Here is a 17,820-nt window from a genome sequence, read left to right on the forward strand (position 1 = left end):
TCCACTACTAGGACTTCAAGGCAGCGGACACCATGTCGCAGGCCAGCAGCGAGGACCTCGCCTCCACCCCGTCGTCACCTGGGGCAGACTCAGCAAACGACGACTTACAGTCTCTCAGAGCTTGGACCATCCCCAAGCTTACAGCTGAACTACGGCGCAGGGGAATACCTTTCCCTGCGACTGCTAGGAAAGCTGAGCTTTTCAGCTTGCTATTTCCTCCGCCAGCGGCAGCCCAATCGGGCACCCAGGCATCACTACAGTCAATCTCATCAGCAATCACTCAGCTGCACTCCTTGGTGACCACACTATCGGCAGCAGTCACTGATGTCCAGACAAGAGTGGGAACCCTGGAGGTACATCAAGCTGCACCCTCACCATCTACAGTAACCACCGCCACCCCCATGCCTCTCCTTACAGGTACGCCCGACATCTATACCTACGTCCTCCCCGCACATCTCGTCCCAGCAGGCATCAGGAAGGACATCATGGATGGGAAGGACATTAACTTGGCATCCCTCCTCATCGCAGTACACGACCCAGCCGAAAACAAGTCCTATGCGTGGGGAGACGTTTCCGTCGTCCTAAAGGTCAAAGACCATAGGCTTACCCGCAAACTCAATATTGCGGAGTTCGTACTAGCATTTGGCATGTTCAGAGACGTGCTATGCACGGTCAACCCCAACAGGAGAGAGGAGCTGGACCTATACCTACACGCAATAGTAGATCTAGGTTATAAATATGGGGGATGCTCCTTTTATGACTATCACAGGTCATTTTCAGCAAAAGCAGCAGCTAGACTTTCCCAGTTTCAAGTAAAAACCAACTGGAGTACCATCGATACAGAGCTGTTCTGTCGCCATTTCGCTGGCCTACGTTCCCCACTCTGTACCAACTGCCAGTCGTCCACCCATACGGCCAACTGGTGCTCCGAGTCAGGTGGCAGACGCCCCCCCAACCCTCCCTTCTTTCCCAGCGTCACTCGTCACTCAACGGCATTTACTCAGCCGGCTCAGGCAGACAGATTAGGACGACCCATCCAGGCACTAGGGGGAGCAACCATATGCAATAACTTCAACTTTGGGGGTTGTAACTTCCCCCACTGCAAACTACTTCATGTCTGTCTCACATGCCACAAAGCTCACCCCAGGTACGCTTGCGCTATGAAACAGCCTAAACCCGAATGACTAAGCCGAGTGCACGTCGGATGGCTCGCGTTTTACCTCGCCTCACACCCAACACCTTCACTGGCAGCCTTTCTCATCCGGGGATTCACGACAGGCTTTCACACCGGACTTATCACACTCCCAAACACAACTCACGAATGCAAAAACCTGCTGTCAGCCGCTACCGACGAGGAAACCATCACCACCCTGCTGCAAACAGAACTAGACCGGGGATACATAATCGGCCCCTTTACACAATCACCTTTTTCTGTATGGAGAGTCAGCCCTATCGGCCTTGTGAAGGGCAAGTTTTCAAATAAACTTCGTTTAGTTTATGATTTGTCCGCGCCTCATTGTTCCCATATACCCAGTTTAAATTCCCTAATACCTTCAGAAGAGTTTACACTTAAATATTCAACGGTAGACTCAGCTATTCAATCCATCATTCTCGCAGGAGCAGGCGCCTGGTTGTCTAAAGCAGACATCTCGGACGCATTCAAATTGTTGCCAATTGATCCGTGCCTATGGCGGTGGCACGGAATCAAATGGAAAGGTCTATACTATTTCGCCACCAAGTTAACGTTCGGCTCCAAAAGCAGCCCGTGGCTATTCGACACTTTCGCTCAGTCTCTTTCCTGGATTCTCTCACAACATGCGTCCTGTCAGAAAGTGATCCACTACTTAGATGACTTCCTACTCATAGAGAAACCCAACGAGCCCCCAGTTGATCTAAACAGCCTCAGAACAATCTTTCATAATCTTAACGTACCTTTAGCGGATAAGAAGGTAGAAGGCCCGGCACAGATCGTCACCTTCTTGGGTATCATACTCAACACTCACACCATGCAAGCTAGTCTGCCTCCCGACAAATTGACCCGCATCAGGACAGTCATCCACACATTTACTAATACGCAAGGCTGCACAAAAAGCAACTGCAATCCCTCCTTGGCATGCTGAACTTTGCCATAAGGATCATCCCTCAAGGGCGATCCTTCGTCTCACGTCTCCTGGTGTTCCTTTACCAGGTACAAGACCCCGACCTAATATTTAAACTAGACAAGGCAGCCGTAGCTGACCTAGCCAGGTGGGACGATTTTCTAACAAACTGGAACGGCATTTCGATGTTTATCCCATCAGCGTCTCCCACTTCACCCCAAATAATCACGGACGCCGCAGCCTCCACAGGTTTTGCAGCTATTTTTGGCCACCACTGGTTCGCAGCACCATGGCCGCCAGAAATACTCTCGATCCCCGGGTTCAGTCAATCCTCCTCGATGTTCGAGATTTACCCCATTGTTGCAGCAGCCCACGTCTGGGGCAACAACTGGGTAGGACAAACAGTGACATTTTCCACAGATAATCTAGCCACAGCCTCTATTATAAACAAAGGTCGCTCCAAGTCCTTGGCCATCATGTCCTTCCTACGCAGGCTGGTGCAACTCTCACTACAGCACCAATTTAATGTCCTCTGCGTTCATATCCCCGGTAAATGCAACACTTCGGCCAACGCGCTATCTCGCTTTAACTACACAACCTTCTTTTCGCAGGAACCTGGAGCCGACCCGACCATGTCTGCTATCCCACATTGGTCACAGCTAACCCTGGATTGAAGCGACATCTTCATGACGCCACTAGTCTGATTAAGCAGTCACTATCTCACAATACCCTGAAAGGCTACCATGCTGCCTGGAAAAGCTATCACAGGTTTCTAGAGGCTAACCCCGGGGCTATACCAGGAGATCTCCATCATATCCTGGCCTTCATTTCATACTGCCACACTCAGCTGAAGTTATCCTACAACACTATTAGACTCTACCTAGCTGGCATCCAGCATTTCACCTCTTTTCTAGATCCTAACAAACCATCTTTGTTCGCTACCCATGCGGTCAAGGCCATCCTCCGAGGCATCCACAAGCAGAAACCCCAAGTTAGCGGTAAACGCTTACCAGTCACCAGTGCCATGTTTCGAGACATGTCCACCATACTCTCACGCTCACCTTTCGGTTTTTGCCCAGCTTGGTCATCCAAGCTGCCATCTACCTGGCATTTTATGGCTTTCTACGACCCAGCGAATTCACAGTCAGCAGCACCAGTCATAGGGCCTTACGCAGACGCCACCTCACGCGTCACCACAGCCACTTCACGATACACCTCGAGGTATCCAAAACACAACAGTCCGGTCCAGGGGTTGACATCAAGCTCTTCAGAACGCACAACGCCTGGTACCCCGTAGCCATCCTAAATAGTCTATTAGCCCATTTACTTGATCCCTCGCAGGACAGCCCATTGCTGCCGTTCCCGATCAGCCCGCTTAGTACCAACCAGTTCACTACTCACGTCAGGATCCTTCTGCGCAACTTAGGCCTTGACCCCAACCGTTATTCTGGACATTCTTTCCGTATTGGAGCAGCATCAGCATCCTCACGAAACGGAGTCCCGGACCACGTGATCAGGAAAATGGGAAGGTGGAAATCCACCTGCTTTGCTCGCTATATTCCCAATCCACAAGTAGAAATGTCACGAGCCTTTTGCAAGCTCGCTCTGTAAGAAGACCATAAACTTAAATAAAACATTACCCCCTAAACCAAGTCTTTTTGCGCCCTTCTCTGGCATACCGCCCAGCAGATCTGGGTTTACCATACAGCAGGCCAGGGCACACTTCAGGTCTATTTATGTTGTTAGTCTTGTGACGTGTTTATGTGTTTCATATCTATCAGGACGGAGGGCTCCGACCATAAATAGGAAGGCCGGTTTACCGGCCTGAAATTATGGGAGGAGCCCGGAGGGTATATAGCCAGACCATCCACAATGGTCTGTGTCAGTTCCAGTGCGCGGTACCCACCCACCCATTCCCCTTCTCAAGGCACTTCTCTTCAAACAATTTCTCTACAGAAATATCCATTACTTTCTTAAGGTATGCGCCCTTCTCTGGCATACCGCCCAGCAGATCTGGGTTTACCATACAGCAGGCCAGGGCACACTTCAGGTCTATTTATGTTGTTAGTCTTGTGACGTGTTTATGTGTTTCATATCTATCAGGACGGAGGGCTCCGACCATAAATATATATATATATATATATATATATATATATATATATATATATATGCATATATAGATAGATAGATATAGATCTATCTATCTATCTATCTATCTATCTATCTATCTATCTATCTATCTATCTATCTGTCTATAGATAGGTAGATATCTATCTATGTATAGATATATAGATATCTATATATAGATATAGATCTACATATATATATATATATATATATATATATATATATATATATATATATATATATATATATATATATATATATAATTAATTTTTTCAAATGATGCCCGAACATAGACTTACAAACATAACTAAACCTTCCTGGAACAGTGCCATCTTAGCTTATATTTAGATATGTACAGCGTAGTTGACATGGTGCTGCACATGTGATCAGTCATTTGAGGGCATGAAACTTTGGTTGAGAGCTAATATAAGTACACTGGCAAGTGTGACACTCATCACCTTAGGCATGCTTTGAATGTAGTTTGCACTGCACAGGCGGTAGTAGGCAGAATGCAAATGAAATCACTGCAGAAAACAATATTAGAATGCTTGATTAAAAATGTAATAACATTCACTGAACATTTCCAACTTGAGCTTTGTTTTAGGAAACAGTTAAATAAGTGGGTTTAATACTTATTTAAAGTAGAACTAAACCCATTGATTTAAACTGAATTCAATGCATGCCATGATTGATAACTATGGTTTCTTGTGCTCTTAATATAAATGTCATGCCATCAAATGGCTAGTATCATAAGTGACCACATGTGTAGCCCCATGACAACTGAAGATCAAACTGAGACTAAGATGGTAGCTACTTTGGCTGTGTAGAAAAGGAGGGTTTAGTCCTGCTTTAGGTCACAAACTACTACTTCTGCAATGAGTATGTGCACGTGTGTATATATAATTTAGGAATCCTTGGTGAGTTAAGATTACATCTGTTCAGGATATTTTTCATGTGTCATGAGCTCACTGAGACAGAATGGCTAACTTTACCTGATTAAATACTATGAAAAAGTGTATATGTTTGTGTTCTTGCTGCAATCCACCCAATCATAAACCCCAACTGAAATTATTCATATTTACTCGCTCTTTTATTTAACAGATCATATATAGATTTAGTGGAGAGATTATAAACATAATATATATGTAAATAGTTGTGATATAAACAAATTCCTCCTATGTAGTAACACTTTACATAATATTTGGAGCTTCTGCGATCAGCTGCATTGTTTGCAAAAGTTGCATCCTGAATTGCCGATCTTTTGTCACTTCAAATGATAGTCAAAACATCCTATCAATGACATTACAGTTTCTTCATTTTTTTGAACCTCCATGCAACTTTACAAATATGCATAAATATGACCCTGGATGGTGCCCGAATAGTGATGGTGCCAGCTTTCTTGAGAGGAAAGCAATTTAAGGAATTGTCAGGGGAGTACTCTGAAGGGTAACAAATTATTTTAAGTTGCACACTTACACATTACTGAGCATGTACTTTAGCATGAAAAAAAAAAATTTCTGAAGCTATGCCCACTCTAAAGCTGTCTGTAAGGCTAAGTATTCATTAACGCTGAACCCAGAAGTTCTAGCCTGTATGTGAACTGGCATGCATCCAGTCTTGCCTGGAGGAGGGGCAATACATATGAGAGGAAACTGTCACCACTACAAACATATCAATACATCGTAGAATTAAATCAAACTAATGGATCAATAAATACTTATGTAGAGCCATTTGGCTCTACTCCAGCCTCTTTGGAGCCATTGTGGGTGTCAGGAGCGTGCATTAAACAACCCTTTTTGATGCTGGGGAGTATAGGGTAAAGACAGAGAATCGTAAATGTTTACTGTATCCCAATGATTTGTATTTGCTTACAGTGAAAATTTAGTCACTAAACTCCATTAACTGATATTCCTTTGTCTTTTTGTCAGGTTTCAGGTAATATGGACTCAAGCTCTCCTAACGTGCCTTACACGCCTTTGCCACCAGTATCCAGGGATCCAACGACTCACAGAGGTAAGGTGTACATGCAATATTATTTATATAGTCTTTTACTGCACAGTGGTAAAAAGTTTACAACGTGTCTCTCTCTGGTTCACTCCATCTCGCTGTCTCAGCATTTTCACTCTGCGCTACACTTTTTCAAATGGGTGATGAAAAAAACATCCCTGTCAGGCCCACAGCCTGTGCTTTGAATTAACAGGATTTAAAGGCTATGCTTTAGCACAAAATATAAATCTTGTTACTTGTACAACTATCTGATAGGTATCTCAGGCTATGGTGGCAAAACCTTGAGTGTGAGCTATCAATTTTCCTATCAGCATGGAATTACTTTCTTGCATGCACAGAGAATCTGCATTTATGGGCAATGATAACAACCAAATGGGTTAAAATGTAGCGATGTAGCACAAGATGGGGATCAAAAACCCAGTCCTTAGCACCCGGAGGTCATTTTCTAGGTCACAGAAGCAGAATAAGTTTGACATTTAAGTTCCAACCCCACTGAATAGTTTTATTTCTGGAGGCTTGCAACACATTGAACAATAATACAGGTTGATGCATGATGTGAAATATCACTGAATATGCTTTATCTACAGAAGTACAGCCATAATTATGTGATTTTAGAGGGGCAGGTTTTTTTCAACCTACTACCATCTAACCAAACAGATTTCCAAAGAAAGCAAAATAATAATGATATGAATCCTATCTGTAGACTCATTTATACAGTGCCTTGAAAAAATATTCATATCCTTTGAAATGTTCGACATTTTATCATGATACAACCAAAAACGTAAATGTATTTTATTGGAATTTTATGTGATAGACCAACACAAAGTGGCACATAAATGTGAAGTGGAAGGAAAATGATAAATGTTTTTCAACATTTTTTACAAATATCTGAAAAGTGTGGCGTGCATTTTTATTAAGCCCCCTTTACTCTGATACCCCTAACTAAAATTTAGTGAAACCAATTGCATTCAGAAGTCACCTAATTAGTAAATAGAGTCCACTTGTGTGTAATTTAATCTCAGTATAAATACAGCTGTTCTGTGAAGCCCTCGGAGGTTTGTTAGACATCGTTAGTGAACAAACAGCATCATGAAGGCCAAGGAACACACCAGACAGGTTTAAGATAAAGTTGTGGAGAAGTTTAAAACATGGTTAGGTTATAAATAAATATCCCATGCTTTGAACATCTCACAGATCACTGTTCAATCCACCATCTGAAAATGGAAAGCGTATGGCACAACTGCAAACCTACCAAGACATGGCCTAAACTGACAGGCCAGGCAAGGAGAGCATTAATCAGAGAAGCTTCCAAGAGGCCCATGGTAGCCAGAGCTACAATGGAATGGTTTAGATCAAAGCATATTCATGTGTTAGAATGGCCCAGTCAAAGTCCAGACCTAAATCCAATTGAGAATCTGTGGCAAGACTTGAAAATTTCTGTTCGCAGACGCTCTCCATCCAATCTGACAGAGCTTGAGCTATTTTGCAAAGAAGAATTTCACTTTCTAGATGTGCAAAGCTGGTAGAGACATATCTAAAAAGACTTGCAGCTGTAATTTCAGAGAAAGGTGGTTCTACAAAGAATTGACTCAGAGGGGCTGAATACAAATGTACCCCACACTTTTCACATATTTATTTGTAAAAAATACAATTTTGAAAACCATTTATCATTCACTTTATACTTCACAATTATGTGCCACTTTGGGGTTGATTTACTAAAGGCAAATCCACTTTGCACTACAAGTGCACTTGGAAGTGCAGTTGCTTTTGATCTGAGGGGGAGATCTGAAATGCGGGGAAGCTCTGCTGATTTCATCACCCAATCATGTACAAGCAAAAATGCTGTTTTTTATTTTTCTTGCATGTCCCCCTCAGATCTACAGTGACTGCACTTCCAAAGTGGATTTGGCTTTAGTAAATAAACCACTTTGTGTTGATCTTTCACATAAAATCCCAATAAAATACATTTAAGTTTTTGGTTGTAACAGGACAAAATTTGGAAAATTTCAAAGGGTATGAATGCTTTTTAAAGACACTGTAAAGAGCTTTCTAAGTTGTTTTGAGCTTGATTCTAAAAATCATAAAAGTGCTAAAGCAGAACTGACATAATTTTTTTTAACTTTTGCGTGCAGATCTGCTTTTTTATGTATATACTGTATATATATATATATGTGTGTGTGTGTTTGTTTATACAGTATTCTTAACACAATGCTATGGCTGCCTACCTAAACTTTGTATTTTAGGGTCCTTTCACACCAGGGCGGTTCGCAGGCACTATTGCACTAATAATAGCGCCTGCAAAACGACCCGAAAGTGCCGCTGCTTTCATTCCAGTGTGAAAGCCCTGAGGGCTTTCACACTGGAGCGATGCGCTGGTAGGACGGTAAAAAAAGTCCTGCCAGCAGCATCTTCGGAGCAGTGAAGGAGCGGAGTGTATACTGCTCCTTCACCGCTCCTGCCCATTGAAATCAATGGGACGGCGCTGCTATACCGCCGGCAAAGCGCCTCTGCAGAGGCGCTTTGTGGTGGTTTTTAACCATTTCTCGGCCGCTAGTGGGGGGTAAAACCGCCCCGCTAGCGGCCGCATACCGACGGTAAAGCGCCGCTTACAATAGCGGCGCTTTACCGCCGACGCCCGCCCCAGTGTGAAAGGGCCCTTAGAAAGCTGTGATAAAAAGCTGGCACATGATGGCATTTTTCTTAACCACTTTGTATAGCACCCTTCTTGTTATTCTAAACCTGCTTTGCTGTCAACAACTTGGACCCACCCTCTTTTTCCTTCTACATCACCCTGTTGGTCCATAATTATAATTGCTGGCCTTATGGGCTATTAGAAAGGCATGGAAGAGGTGGGACTGAGCTTTGGACCCCAGGAGATTTGAGCAATTGTGTGCACTGAGTTTTTGGACTCTTGTGGTGCTGTACAAAGTATGTGAGCACAAATTCAGGCATTTATAGGTGGAAACTTTCCATCGTAACTCTCTATTATCACAGGGGAAGTTTAAATCTTTAAAGCATTAAGACTATATTTGAGCTTCAGCTTTATCTCTCAAGGCCAAAGTTAATTTTTCCATCTGTTGTATGTCATTGACTCTGGCAAACCATAGTGCCATCGAGTGCGTGTGGGTGGGGGGGTCGGTTGTTTCCACATATGGAATGCAAGCCCTTGCAGTGTTCAAGAGGTGAATAAGTAATGACTTACTATAAAGTTTTCTAGAGAGACGTGTCAGGTGTAACAGGACTGCAGCCGGTTTGACAAAAAAGGGATATGTCTTTGAGTTGTAAGGAAAGAAAGTCCCAAAACATGTGTAAGAGTGTATCATTGTGTGACTTACAATGCCAGAAAAGATTACTCTGCTGTGAGAACAGTTTAGCAAGGGCAACCAATCAACATTATCATGTAAGTAAGTTCTTGGTATCTGCATGATCTAAGTAAGTTAATGTATTTGTTTTTTGTTTTTTCTTAAGAAATATTAAATAGACAGAAATAAACTTTTGACTTATGACTAGAATGTTTCTGTATTTTGATATAAGGTTAAAAACCCAGTCTGTGCTAAAGGCATTACCCCCTATACATTAAATTGAATACAGCTGAGAAAAGTGGAGATGGAGAAGGACTTTGGAATTCTGGCACCACTAAATGCTGAACTGCAGCTGCAAACGTACATAACATTTTGGCATGGTATAAAAAGAGATTTTTTTTATTAGGTATAGGTCCTTGTGAGGCTGTAAATAAATGTGAAGTTCACTTTTGGGTAGGATGTTGTAATAAGGCATAGGACGTTTGAGGAGTTAAAAAAGCAGGCATCCAATGTAATAAAGAAGGTGGGTGGTTTTACATAATTTTTTTGTCATTACAGGTATTTGCAAAGCGCTGTCAATTTTATGCAGCGTTTTACATATATATTGTACAGTCACATCAGTCCCTGCCATCAAGGCGCTCACATTCATACATACACATATTAGGACCAATTTAGACAGGAGCCAATTAACCTACTGTACCAGCATGTCTTTGGAGTGTGGGAGGAAACTAGAGTACCCAGAGGAAACCCACGCAGAGAGATCATGCCAACTTTATGCAGGTTGTGCCATGGTTGGGATTCAAACTGACAACCTGTTTGGCAGAAGTGCTAACCACCTAGTCACTTTACTGCCCCAATAAAAGGTTAAAAACATGCAGCACTACCCTGTAGGAGCTGCTATAGTATTGCTCAGTATCCCCCACTTCTGTACTGGCGGCCAGGCACAAGCTATTTCTGCTGCCAGGTGCACGCACATTCCAACTCATTGGAATCAAAGACCAGTCTAGGGGTGTTGTTTTGTAGTTTTATTTTAGAGGAACTTGGATAGGGTAAGGGGTTTGCTGTAGGATACTCCAAAACAAAACAATGCACAACTTGAGGACTCTAGCTGTTCTAAGATGGAGTGCAACTAAACCCCTTTCTTTAACGCATACTGTTGGACAGGTCAATTCAGTTGGTTGCAGGCTGGTGTGTAAGTTTGAGCTTGGAAATTTCTTTGTTTTTTTTTTATATGCGTTGCCTTTCCAATGCTCCTTGCTGCAGAGACCAGTTACAGGTGGGGGCAGTAACCACTTGTTTGTTCTAAGATGGAGAATTAGTTGAAGTGCCTTGCTGGGAGCAGATGGCAGACTTCTCCTGATTTAGCAGTGTAGAAGTAAAGAAGCTTGAGCAAAGTTCCATGCATTAAGTGACAGGTAGACAGAGCTCTTCAGATCACTCGGCAGCTGACTAGAGAACAGCAGAGGGCAGGTTAACAGCACTAGTTCCTGGGGTCCCACGGATGTCTGTACTCACAGGCCTTTGTAGAGCAACCAGCAGCCTCTCTCAGTGATACCAGATGGATCCTCAGCGAACTTCCCCCTCAGTCAGCTTAGAAGATCAAGGGCCACTCTCTTACATTCCAGTTTCAGGCCCTCAGGTCGTCCGCAGAACACTATGAGCAGTCCTGCCTAGTAAGCTGCAGCACTCTGTTGGCAGAATGCTAAAGATAAATTTGCCTCTAGCTTCCCCATTAGGTGGAGGAGCAAATTACACTAACTTAACTATATAAATCCTATCACCTATACTAGGAGGGTGCTACAAACAGGGCTCGTTAAGTTTGAAAAACTCAAAGACTAAGACCAGCCATACATGTTTCGACTCTCAGCCGGTCAGTGATGAAGTATCCCTTGGGGCTTGTTTACATGATTGACAGGGTAGCAGGAAACGTAGACGTTTGATCTGCAGTTTTACCACACCCCAACCTCCCACTTAAAGGATAACGTAGAGCTGAAAATAACTGAATACATACTGTGGATGCAATGCTTTGGTTATTGAGTTTGAGCTAATTTACAAGAGTGGTTGACAGGAATAGGGGTGATACTGTGTTTTTTGGGTTTTTTTGACAGCCAAATGGGGATTTTGAATGGGAATACCAAGCCGAAACCATGACCGTAGCTTTTGGCTTGCGTTTGCATCGTGGCCCAGTTCACTTGACTGGGTCACATTCGGCAGCCGAACATGACACAAGATATTGTTTTTTTCCCACGGCACACCACAAAATCAAGGCTATCAGATCACCATTAAATGACTTGGTATATTCGATTTTGGTGATTTGGTTCACATATACTGTAATGCCGCGTACACACGGTCGGACTTTTCGTCTACAAAAGTCCGACAGCCTGTCCGACATACTTCCGACGTACCTTCGGCGGACTTGCGGCAGACTTTCTTACGAACGGACTTGCCTACACACGACCACACAAAAGTACGACAGCCTAGTACGCGGTGACGTACACCAAGTCCGACGAGACTATAAAACGGAAGTTCAATAGCCCGTACGACACCCTTTGGGCTCCTTCTGCTAATCTCGTGTTTATCTCGTGTTAGTAGAAGTTTGGTGAGAGACGATTCGCGCTTGTGAGACTCGTATTTTTCAGTTCGTTTTAACTGTTGTTCAGTCTGTGCTTGTGAGGTTTGTATCTGCTTTTCAGTGCGTTTGGTCAGTTGGCATTGAGAAATCTTTGTTTTATTGGCCGTTCGTTCCTGATTTTCAGGTCGCTCTTCACAGGCCTTGCTGTTCTTCAGTGCGTTCTGTTTAGTGCGTTCTGACCAGCCGACCGTTTTGAAACCATGTTACCTGTACGTACTCGTCGTAGAGCTCGTGCATTGTATGTGCTTGGTGCTGTAGTTTATTCTTCAGCCCAAGACCAGTCCATGAACAGGGCGAGGAGGAGTTCATGGACCAAGAATTGGTTGCTTCAGCGTGACCAGTTCTGTCACATGCCTTTGCTCCGTGAGATCCGTGAGAATAATCCTGAGGATTTCAGGAACTTTCTCCGGATGACGGACCCCGTTTTTGACCGTTTGTTGGCTTTGCTGACCCCCTATATCAGCAGGCAGGATACCTGCATGAGGCAAGCCATCACTCCGGAGCAGAGGCTGGTCGCTACCTTGCGGTATTTGGCCACAGGGAGAAGCCTGCAGGACCTTAAGTTCTCGACAGGCATCTCCCCCCAGGCTCTGGGGATCATTATCCCAGAGACCTGTTCTGCCATCATCCAGGTCCTGCAGAAGGACTATATTAAGGTAAGATATTTTTCTTTTATTAGCATCACATGTTCTTTTATGTAATCTTTGATAATGTAATGTATTTCTTGCTTCAAACACTACTTACCATCATTGCAATATAGTGTGAATGTCCCCTTTTTATCCTCACACATGCAGGATTTTTTTCCTGTTATTTTTTGTCATGCATGTATATTTTCCTTCAATAACCTCCCCAGCATGAAGTGATGGGAACATATCCACCTAGTGTACTCATTTTGAATGTATTTTGTTTGAGTGTATTTAGTGTGCTTATAATTAGCAATTAGCTAGATTTCACAACCCCCCCCCCCCACCTAAACTCACTCCAAATAGTGTGCTGCTAATTAGCAATTATCTAGATTTCCCAACCCCCCCCCACCTAAACTCACTCCAAATAGTGTGCTGCTAATTAGCAATTATCTAGATTTCCCAACCCCCCCCCCACCTAAACTCACTCCAAATAGTGTGCTGCTAATTAGCAATTATCTAGATTTCCCAACCCCCCCCCCCACCTAAACTCACTCCAAATAGTGTGCTGCTAATTAGCAATTATCTAGATTTCCCAACCCCCCCCCCCCCCACCTAAACTCACTCCAAATAGTGTGCTGCTAATTAGCAATTATCTAGATTTCCCAACCCCCCCCCACCTAAACTCACTCCAAATAGTGTGCTGCTAATTAGCAATTATCTAGATTTCCCAACCCCCCCCCACCTAAACTCACTCCAAATAGTGTGCTGCTAATTAGCAATTATCTAGATTTCCCACCCCCCCCACCTAAACTCACTCCAAATAGTGTGCTGCTAATTAGCAATTATCTAGATTTCACAACCCCCCCCCCCACCCTCGTAAAAATTTGCTTGAATGTTCTGTGGTGTTGATTTGTCTAAAGCAAATATATGTTGCAGTTTGCAAAATGCATGTGCACTCTACAAGTGCATTTGTTCCAGTGCTTTAGTAAATGAGCAGAAGCTCTGCTGATTTCCATCATCAAATCATATGCAATCCTCAAAGTGTTTTCATTAATTGCCCTTGCATGTGATTGTGTACTCCTTGCAACATGAATGCCTTTTTACATTACCTCATTTACTGTAAGCTGGTTAGCAACTGCACCTGCAGAGTGCGACAACTGCAGTCTTGTAGCCTTTTTAGTCCCTAAATTCCTGCGTGTCCTAAAAGTAATCTTTTTTAGGGATTTCACAACCCCCTAAAATGTAATCAATGTTCCATCAGAGGGGGTGAGCAATCTGATAAGTGTGCCTTTCCATATTAGTTATTACAGAAGAATTAAATTATTGAATGTTATACTGATGCTGGGGAATAATGTTTTTAATTGTCTAATTTTCTTGCAATGTTAGCTTACAAATTAATTGATTTTGGTTTTCTTGTTTGATTCCCCAGTTTCCTTCAACGCCACAGGAATGGCAGACTGTGGCATCCCATTTTGCCAGCCGTTGGGACTTTCCCAATTGTGGAGGGGCTATAGATGGGAAACATGTCCACATTGTGCCACCACCCCATTCGGGGTCATACTATTTCAATTATAAAGGGTTCCACAGTATTGTTTTAATGGCGGCGGTGTCGGCACACTATGATTTTTTATATGTGGACGTGGGGAAGAATGGCCGGATGTCGGATGGAGGAGTATTTGCCCAGACGGAGTTCTGCCAGCGTCTCCAGAGTGGTGGCCTGGGATTGCCACCTGATGCGGATAATGTGGAAGGACTCCCCTTTGTCTTCATTGCCGATGAAGCCTTCGCTCTCAGCAAGCACCTCATGAGGCCATTCCCCCAAAGAACCCTCACCCCGGAGAGGAGGGTTTTTAATTTCCGGCTGGCCAGAGCTAGAAGAGTGGTTGAGAATGCATTTGGAATTCTGGCCAGCCGGTTCCGCCTGTTTCAAACAGCCATTAATTTGGCGGAATACAAACTTAATTTTATAATTTTATCGTGCTGCATTCTGCACAACTTTTTAAACAAACATTTTCAGAATTATATAGGCACAGTTGAGCCTGAGGCCGGACTTATTATAGATGCCAACCTTACGGGCCTGGATACTGTCCGTACTGGCTTGGCCCCCCAAAGTGCCCGTCAAGTTAGACAGCAATATGTTAATTATTTTATGGGTAGGGGGGCCATTGCAATGGGCCAGGATATTTAATTTTTTACAATAAAAAAAATATTGATGAAATCTTGAATTATATTTATTGCTTGCCTTTCTTTTGGGCTTTCTCCTAGGTTATGGTCGAGCAGTTGTAGTGCCAACTGTATTTTCATTTTAAATGTCTAAATAAGCTCCATTGCCACTGTAAACAACTTTTTGACAATTATAACCAAACTGATACTGAGCATTGAAATAACAAACCACACATTTATTTAATTCCTATAAGGAGATGTTTTTATTAATGGTTGCTATGCATTCAGTTCTGCATTTAGTATAAAATGTTCATAGACAAAAATATAATGATATCTTAATAATGTAGAAAAATATAATTATATTTAAATATTTCTACCTAATCCACAAAAAAATATTTTTGGCTTTTTGATTTTCGCAAACAGGCTTTTTTTTTTTTTTTTTTTTTTTTTTTTTGGTTTTTTAAAATCAAGTTTTTAACTTGTTTTGTTTTTTTGAAAATCAAGTTTTTTTTATTTTTTTGGTTTTTTGAAAATCAAGTTTTTTATTTTTTTTGGTTTTTGGAAAATCAAGTTTTTTATTTTTTTGGGTTTTTTGAAAATCAAGTTTTGTTCTTTTTTGGTTTTTTTAAAATCAAGTTTTGTTTTTTTTTTGTTTTTTTTAAATCAAGTTTTAGTTTGTTTTTTTGGGTTTTTTTAAAATCAAGTTTTGTTTTTTTTTTGGTTTTTTAAAATCAATTTTTGTTTTTTTTTTGTTTTTTTTAAAATCAATTTTTATTTTTTTTGGGGGGTTTTTGAGAAAATCAAGTTTTATTTTTTTGTGGATTTTTTATGTATTTTCGAGAAACAGCCCTCCTTTTTTAAATTAGGTTAAACAGCCATTTCTGTTCAGCCAAAAAAATAAAGAGAAGGCCCAGAATGGGGTCAGCAAAACAGGAAATGAAGGACATGATTGATGTTTTGGGGTTTCAAAAAGAGCATTTAGATTCGACCCAAAACATCAATCATGTCCTTCATTTCCTGCTGCATACGATCCAGCCGATTACGCATTTCATCCATGTCCTTATTCCAGGCCATTATTTGACCAATTAGCCGTTGGGCACTTTCTGAGGTGAAATAGTCACTTCTTGTACCTAAAATGGAATGAAACCAAAAAATGTCTTTAGAAATATGCACACATACATAGTTTACCTTACCATAATAAAGCTGTTGTCTCAGACACTGACCTGGTGGGGTGCCCATGTAGCCTAATTCCTCCACATCCTCGGGGGTGGCGCTGTTGCTTGAATCAAGCACAACAAGATCCCCTAAAATAGAGTAGAAAAATTACATTAAACAAAAGGCAGCCATGCATAGATTACCGTAAGCTGGTGTGTCAGACACTCACCTGGTGGGGTGCCCATGTCGCCCACCTCTCCTTCCTCCACATCCTCAGTGGGACTTGGGCTGATTTCCCAATCATGTTTGGCTTGGGGTGGACTGTCTTCTTTTTGGCTGAGTGATTTTTCCCCTATGTGAAACAAAAAATTATTAATCTACTTAGCACACAGATATTTTAGTACATAGTAATTTTCCAACATTTGTAGTGAAGTGGTTTGTGTAGAGTTCCTATTTTACCTCAATATTTAAAATTATAAAGACATATCGGATAGATAGATATCTAGATATCAATATCTCAAAATATAGTTAATAATCTTTTGATCTCTCTCTCTCTCTATATCTGGAACAAAATCTATAAATATCTAACTAAATGTAAAGAAAAAAAAAAGATAACTTAAAATATTCAAAAAGAATGTTTTACATTTCTATATCTATCTATCTACCTATCTCTATATTTCTCTCTCTCTATATATTTCTCTCTCTCTCTCTCTCTCTCTCTCTCTATCTATATATATATCTATATATATATCTATCTATATATCTATATATCTATATCTATATATATATATATATATATATATATAATATATATATATATATATATATATATATATATATATATATATATATATATATATATATATATATATATATATATATATAGATAGATCTATCTATAGATATGTAACGAGGTTTATTAAAAGATCGTTTAAAACGATGAACAAAAAATCGTATAGGAAGGAAAAGAACATGGAGCAGTATACAAGGTAATAAACACAAGAGAAAAACACGACAAGTACTTACTTTTTTTAAGAACTTTCCGGATACGTCTGTATTGATCCGGCTCCCTGAGTTTCAGGTCAGACCATCTTTTTCGAAGTTGATCTCTGGAGCGCTGGACCCCAAAAGATGCCTGCAAAGTGTCCACGACCTTCGCCATTATTTTGGCCTTGCGCAAATTTGGCCGTGCGTACGGCCCATACTTCCCATCATAGTCGTCTTTGTGAAGAATGGCCACCATCTCCACCATCTCTTTAAAACTCATATTAGAGGCCTTAAATCTAGGCCTCACAGATTTTGTTGACGTTCCAGCCTCAGGGCTGTCTCCACTACCTGAGGTCGTCAACATATCAGGTGTCTCCGCCATTATTTACTCCACTACGCGCCGTAACAAAAAATGGGCGGAGAACATGAGTTAAAATCGAACGTCAGGGGCGGGCGACGCAGGCGGAGTTTCACACATGCGTAGTGTATAAAGAGGGGCCTTGCGCACGTGTCGTACGTACGTTCTGTGCGTCGAATTAGGGGGCGGAGAACATGAGTTAATTTCGAACGTCAGGGGCGGGCGACGCAGGCGGAGTTTCACACATGCGTAGTGTGTAAAGAGGGCCCTTGCGCACGTGTCGTACGTACGTTCTGTGCGTCAAATTAGGGGGCGGAGAACATGAGTTAATTTCGAACGTCAGGGGCGGGCGACGCAGGCGGAG

At 42.0% G+C, this 17,820-nt stretch overlaps 1 protein-coding gene across 1 annotated transcript in view; it reads left to right on the plus strand.

Annotated features, from left to right (window-relative positions):
- LRMDA (leucine rich melanocyte differentiation associated) overlaps positions 1-17,820 on the plus strand; it is a 1,415,555-nt gene that overhangs the window by 1,155,533 nt on the left and 242,202 nt on the right. Inside the window, exon 6 of the mRNA XM_073595197.1 lies at positions 6,155-6,239. Within this exon, the coding sequence (XP_073451298.1) occupies positions 6,155-6,239 (85 nt within the window). The remainder of the gene's footprint in view (positions 1-6,154; positions 6,240-17,820) is intronic.

Source organism: Aquarana catesbeiana, linkage group LG08 (genome assembly GCF_042186555.1).
Source record: "Aquarana catesbeiana isolate 2022-GZ linkage group LG08, ASM4218655v1, whole genome shotgun sequence".
NCBI classification, from domain to species: domain Eukaryota; kingdom Metazoa; phylum Chordata; class Amphibia; order Anura; family Ranidae; genus Aquarana; species Aquarana catesbeiana.